Raw genomic sequence first — 7,304 nt, 5'->3', positions numbered from 1 at the left:
GATTTTATCCTTCACAGATTAAACTTTCCCGGATTTTATACTTTCCGGATTTTACCCTTACCGGATTTTATCCTTCATGGATTTTACCCTTCCCGGCTTTTATCCTTTCTGGATTCAACCCTTACCGGATTTTATTCTTCACGGATGTTACTCTTCCCGGCTTTTAAACCTTCCAGATTTTACCCTTACCGTATTTTATCCTTTTCGGATTTTATCCTTTTCGGATTTTATCCTTCCATCTATTGGGGATTCTTAAAATATGATCTCTTCAAACTTACGCTATTTATTCTTATAGATTTTGAGTTCTGAAATATCGGGTTACATCGGGTTACAAAGATAAAGGGAATAGAAAATGAGAATTTCTGGCAAGAATTCGGTTATTTATATTTTTTCAATAAATATCCTTTGAATTTAATTAAATACCTCTGCACATAAGGCAAAGATTTCAGATATCTAAGACTTCAAAAAATATGCCTTTAATGGATAGATAGGTATAAAAAATTAAAGAAAATATTTAAGTTACTAGATCCATTTAGCAAGGGTTTTTTAAACAAGTAAATCTTAGATCTGTAGCTAAAATAATAAAAACGTTAATGACTATTTTATACAGATTTTTAAAACAAATACAAGCAGTTTCAGTTTAACCGACCTTTAGACTACCCTATATGCATTAAAAAAGATATGGGCTCTGTGACTTGTATTAGCCGTTTTTAAACTATGAAGAAANTATTTGCAAGATTATTTTATATATTTGAAAGAATATTTTATATACTTGCAAGGTTATTTTATATATTTGAAAGAATATTTTATATATTTGTAAGGTTATTTTATATATTTGCAAGGATATTTTATATATTTGCAAGGTTATTTCATATATTTACAAGGAAATTTTATATATTTGCAAGGATATTTTATACATTTGCAAGGAAATTTTATATATTTGCAAGATTATTTTATATATTTGCAAGATTATTTTATAAATTTGCAAGGTTATTTTATAATTTAAAAAAGTGCGATCTTTGGAACCATGGATAGATTATAAAAATTTTGATTGGAATTTTTTTCTTCATTTTTTAATGGTTAAAATTTAAATTTTGTTGAAAGATATACCACCTATAGAGTACTGCAAGAGTAACTTCTAAATAATATTTCCGAAAATTTGTTTTTTACAGATTTATCATCTGTGATAAAGAAGATATTTCTTGATGAAGCAGTTTTATCAGTATTCATAGACGGGACATTTCTATATGGTGTTACTATACTTGAAGGGAAAGGACATGACAGGTGATATTTTCATGTTTTTAGATTTATCATCTGTTATAAAGAAGATATTTTTTGATGAAGCAGTATTATCAGTATTCATTGGAGGAACTTTTCCATATGGAGTTACTATACTTGAAGGGAAAGGTCATGACAGGTGATTTATGCTATAACTTGCATCATTAATAATGACCAGCTAAAGTGCCCGGCGTTGCCCATGGAATTTTAAAAACCATTATAAAATATAAATATTTATTTCTTAGAAAAGAGCTTTATTATAAAGATTATGTCACCAGCTATGCATGGTTCTGCAGGGTGTCCCAATAAACTTGGGAATTCAGTGAGGAATTTGATATCGTCTTTTAAAATAATTCTTTGATTTGTTTAGTGATACCTACTGTGAAAGCTGTAATCTGTAAGATTTTCATCTGCTATGTATACATTTTATTTGTTTATCTTTTGATTGCATATGGTTGTACTTAGTAAAACAAGAAAAAAAAGTATACAAACAGAGTAAACTTGTCCGTCTTCACTGTTCATCTTGCGGAGACATTATGGACACATCTTTACAGTCATTTACTGTTTTCATAAAATAAACTAAAGTAGACAAAATAATATTATGGCTTTTTAAATTAGGTATTACAATGCCAATTTATAACAAAGACGATATCCAATTCGTCACTGAATTCCCATGTTTATTGGGACACCCTGTAATCTGTAAGTAGAATTCGAATTTCCATTTGTAATATGCACAATAATAGCACAAAACTTTATCTGTAGCTCTATGACATGGTATAAAAATAAATTATATTCCAGAGTCTTTATTGTTATTACGTTAATATTAGAGGAATAATTTATACATTTTGCGCTAAATGGCAGTGCGTGTATATCTCAATTAAATAAATGTGGAACTAAAATTTATTTTTTTTACTCTACGGAGGTTTGGTCCTTCACCATCATCGAATTTTAAGCAAACATGTATTCAAAGGCAATTTTTAACCAAATTTGGCCAAGCTTTGCCAAAGTTCAATTAAAAGTTTTTGAGCATAAAAAACTCTAGAATGTCGTAATTTTAATTTAGAAAGAATTTCTAGAAATAAAGAAAAATTCCGCCTTTGAAGGATCCCTAATTTCAACATTTTTCTTTTGGAGTTTTAGGTCCAGAAAAAAACTTGTGCTTTATAATCTTTACTTTATTACTTTGTAATTATTGCATTACCACAGATTTTCCTTATTAGCTTTTCAGGAGCTGTGGATGGAATTTCAAAAAATACAAATTAGTAAAACTCAAAAAAACACCAAGTTCGGTAAAATATGCATACTAACAATAACTTTAACGAAAAAAATATTTAGATTTAAAAATTATTTTCCTAATAAGTTTTAAGGGAACTAAATATAGATTCTAGTACAATAGATGGCAGCGTAGAATTTGTACACTCTCAGTAGTCAGTACGTCTGTATTCTGACATCAGAATATTTAATTTGTAGAATTTACAAAAAATTTGTAACATTTGAATTTTAAAAACGATGTTACACATAATATTGAGGATTTCCGAGGAATGTGTGTAACGCCAGCTAATTTGAGTTCACACTTTACGCTAGCGTACACACCAGATTTACTACAGTTTGAACACAAGATTTGAGATAAGAACACGTAGTTCTCGTCTTCAGTAACCAGTTTAAGGTTTAAAGTAGAATCAATTGTAATTACGCGTACAGTCTCTTTAAAACCTTCTCACCCTCAACTAAGCTTTTGGTTCGTTTTACAGTAATTTGCAGTAAACTGACCGAAGAAATAGTATCATCTAGTATAAAGAGTGTTCTAGTTCTTACAAGTCACAAGATACAAACTATGAAAAAGTTGCATAATTAGATTTAACTTTAAATTCGAATTTCCTCATAGATGATATATTCACTTTTAAGTTTTCACTTGAATAAAATCGAATAATAGTTCCACGAACATGACTTGTAATTTATTTGAAATAAAATCCAATTAAAGTTTAATATTTTTTTTACTTTTTATTTAAGTATAAAGCATGAGATATTACAAATAGGTGATACACATCGTTATTACAGTTTGGTTTGGGTAAATCTCGAGATCGAATTTGAAGTGTTCATTTAAAAGCTTTATTTCTTAAAAAAACAAATGTTCATTAATTTCACTAGAAGGATATGATTCATTTGGTGTACTGTCCAATTTGCCGTTTAATTATTGTATTATTTAAAACTTCACCTAGAGCTGTCTAAAATTCAGTCCGGTGTACTTAATAAATGGAGTGTGTAAGTTTTGTTACGTTTTTGTCGTTGTTCTTTAATAATTCTAAAACCCCCGATTCTTTAAAAGTATCCTTCAAAATGGACAATCCAGAAGAATTTCAAAGATTTATTTTCTCGCTCTTATATATTCATTCCCAGCTAGAAAATTTCTCTCGATCGGAATTCCGATTTCTGACTTGAGGAATTCCGACTGAGGAGTGAAATTGCTCCGATCTTTTCCGATCGTACATGAAGCGTTAAAAAAAATTGTGCAGCGTGCTTACACCTTGAAGAATTTGTTTAAACTGACTAAGATTTGACAAATGAGCGCTCTTTCTAGCGGGCCCTCGTTTTTTATCATCCTTTTTGATTTCATATCAGATGAAACAGTTTGTCTTTTCATCCTCAAAGCTCTTCAGACGGACTGATAAATTAGTTTTGATCCGACGATGGAGTCAAACTCCGCCAGCAAACAATTGCGGACTAAAAAAAGACGGCTTTTAATCATCCGATGCCGGAGCTCCACAAAAAGACATTTGCGGATAAAAAAAGACTTCCGATCACAGTAGAAAAAAAGAAAATAGTGGAAAGAAAGAATAATTTTCTAGCTGGGTTTCTTTTCAATCCTGAACTCCCTTTAAAAGTTTTGTTTAGATCGGTAGAGGAGACGATATCTAAATTTCCTGCGATGTACCTGGTAAGTTGAAATAATTGGCGGCATTCACTCGTTAACACGCACGTTAGTTTACACCTTGCATAATCCGAACCAGTTGCCTGGTGTTAGTGCTTACAAGTCCCAGTCCGCCTAGTGTACACTAGTGTACCTGCAGTAGGTTGTTGACCCGGCGCTTTTTAGGCGGGCAGAACTTTAACAATCTCTAACGAGTACTATTAATGAAAATAACTAATCTATTCTTTGAGTTTTCACAATGAGGATTGACTATCTATGTATCTTGTTTCTTACCAAATTTCGTTTAAATTCCAATTTATTGATTATCCAATACTAGACCTTGTTTCCGTCCAAACTATTAAGTAATTTTGAAAGCATTAAAGTCATGCAACCATTGTTTTATTAAAGATTAAAGACGATTTGTAAGTCGTGTCTCTGTTCTTTATATTACAGTCCTGTCTAATAATTAAACTTCTAATAATAAATTCCATCTTATTTGAAGGAAAAGTTGTTTCTGACTTGTATATAACAAATTTGCGTCAAAGGAAAATAATATCTGTCTCAAATGATATTCTGAAAACAATTTGAAAATATTTTCAGAATTTATCGTACCCTGAACACTCCTGCCTGGCGAGTCCATTTAGCGCCTGATCCAATCAGGGTTCAGTCATGTGTTTGTTGTCTATTCTAAACCAATAGAAATAGTTTGGCGGTAACATCTATCTTTCTATCTATCTCATTGTCCAATTAGAGATATGTATTCTGAAATCGGCGCTATCAATAAATGGAAATATTTACTTTTACTGAAACTATAGTGTGAAATGAAAAGATTAAGCATTGATCCTCAAATTAAAAGTGCCCCCTGTTGATATCATGATCAAGTGATCAGGCTTATAAGAATCCTTTACAAAAAAGTTCCCAGCTCAGTTATTTTTTCCTGACTAAAAAACAAAATTTTTTTTGATTCTGCTGTTTCTAGTTGGATTGGTTACTATGGCCTCCTGTACAATTCATCAACTTCTTTTTCCTACCTCTTAGGTTAGTACAAACTTTGAAGGGACTGTTTAAGATTTTCATGAATGGTCTTTGACCATGACCATTTTCTGACACTAGACCTTATGTAATATGTATATTCTAGAGTAATATATTATAAGTTTCACAATGAAAAATAAGGAAAAACTTCATTAGGTTTTAAAAAAAAATGTTTTTAGAATCAATTAGTTCAATTTCTATTTTTATTTTTTCAATAACAGATGGTTGCAAAGATATTTGGATTAAAAAAATGGATTTTAGTAAACCACTATTATCAATTTATAAATTATTATTAAATTGATTAATCATAGAAAAAGTTGCAGTTGAAATAATTTTTAAAAAGTATCGAAAACATCGATTGTATTTCTTCATACAGTTTAATATTGTTATATTAGATTCTTTCAGTTTTTTTATGAAACTATATCAATACTTTTTTAACTATGTTTACAAAATTATAATGAGTTTTACTTTAAAGACTATCAAAGTTTTAGAAATTTTGAACTATATGGCATTCATTTAGAAATTTTGAACTATATGGCATTCATTTTGAAATGTTGAACTATACGGCATTCATTTAGAAATGTTGAACTATATGGCATTCATTTAGAAATGTTAAACTATACGGCATTCATTTAGAAATTTTGAACTATATGGCATTCATTTGGAAATGTGGAACTATACGGCATTCATTTAGAAATGTTGAACTATTTACTATACGGCTTTCATTTAAAAATGTGAAACTAAAGCGACATTCATTTAGAAATGTTAAACTATACGGAATCCATTTAAAAATGTGGAACTATACGACATTCATTTAGAAATGTTAAACTATACGGCATTCATTTAGAAATGTTAAACTATACGGCATTCATTTAGAAATTTTAAACTATACGAAATTCATTTAGAAATTTTAAACTATACGGCATTCATTAAGAAATGTGGAACTATATGGCATTCATTTTGAAATGTTGAACTATACAGCATTCATTTAGAAATTTTGAACTATATGGCATTCATTTAGAAATGTTAAGCTATACGGCATTCATTTAGAAATGTTGAACTATACGGAATTCATTTAGAAATGTTGAACTGGACGGCATTCATTTAGAAATGTTAAACTATACGGCATTCATTTTGAAATTTTGAACTATACGGCATTCATTAAGAAATGTTGAACTATACGGTTGAACTATACGGCATTCATTTAGAAATGTCGAACTTTACGGCATTCATTTAGAAATGTCAAACTTTACGGCATTCATTTAGAAATGTCAAACTTTACGGTATTCATTTAGAAATGTTAAACTATACGGCATTCATTTAGAAATTTTGAACTATACGGCATTCATTTAGAAATTTTGAACTATATGGCATTCATTTAGAAATGTCGAACTATACAGCAGAGGACCAAAAAACTGTGGAATAGGAAGACGACATAAAAGCAGTATTATGGCTTGATTAGAGGTTAAAAAACACTGCACAATTGCTGTGTTTCATGTTTATTGTTCGAAGTCAAAACTTGAGTCTGAAAGTCGTCTTCCATGTTCTCACTGTACTTTTACTTTAGGTATCGAGTTCTGTACGTAAACTGCATGAATCTAATATGGAGCACTATTCTATCTTGGTTCAAACATGGTTAATTATGCTGAACTAATTATTTAAGTATATTTATAAAACCCTCCCCAAGAGGGTCATGCCCGATTTTCATAGGTACCCTATATCTGATAAATATAGTGGCAGATATATCGTTGTTTTTCTAGCAAATCACTTATATGTCGATAAATCACATTAAAAAAATCAATTTTCAAAGTTAAAGACACAGATATCTTATTCATTCTTAATTAGACAAAGTTTTAAGGGTGCCGTTGTAAATTGGACATGCCACTCTAATAATAAAGTGTTACTTGAAATTAAGTCACCAGAGCTGAAAACTTCAGAATGGTGGATATCGAGATTAATGCTTGATCCTCTCTTTTTCATAATATCGAGACTAATCTAATCTTGTACTTGTATCCTGGAAAGTGTATAAAATTCAACCAATCAGAGTCGCGTATACAAGCCCATAAATTTGAAATTTTGCGCGCCA

At 30.1% G+C, this 7,304-nt stretch overlaps 1 protein-coding gene across 1 annotated transcript; it reads left to right on the top strand.

Annotated features, from left to right (window-relative positions):
• Positions 1 to 681: 681 nt before the first annotated feature.
• Positions 682 to 7,077, top strand: LOC111696186 (mpv17-like protein 2). The gene is made up of 5 exons (XM_023465736.1): positions 682 to 697; positions 1,173 to 1,284; positions 4,171 to 4,213; positions 5,166 to 5,224; positions 6,786 to 7,077. Exons 1-5 carry the CDS (start codon positions 682 to 684, stop codon positions 6,856 to 6,858), a joined length of 303 nt encoding a protein of 100 aa, XP_023321504.1. The 3' UTR covers positions 6,859 to 7,077.
• Positions 7,078 to 7,304: the final 227 nt, after the last annotated feature.

The sequence above is a fragment of the Eurytemora carolleeae genome, unplaced genomic scaffold (assembly GCF_000591075.1).
Source record: "Eurytemora carolleeae unplaced genomic scaffold, Eaff_2.0 scaffold80, whole genome shotgun sequence".
NCBI lineage: Eukaryota > Metazoa > Arthropoda > Copepoda > Calanoida > Temoridae > Eurytemora > Eurytemora carolleeae.
The sequence above is the reverse complement of the archived record's forward strand: the minus strand, read 5'-3'. Positions and strand labels throughout refer to the sequence as shown.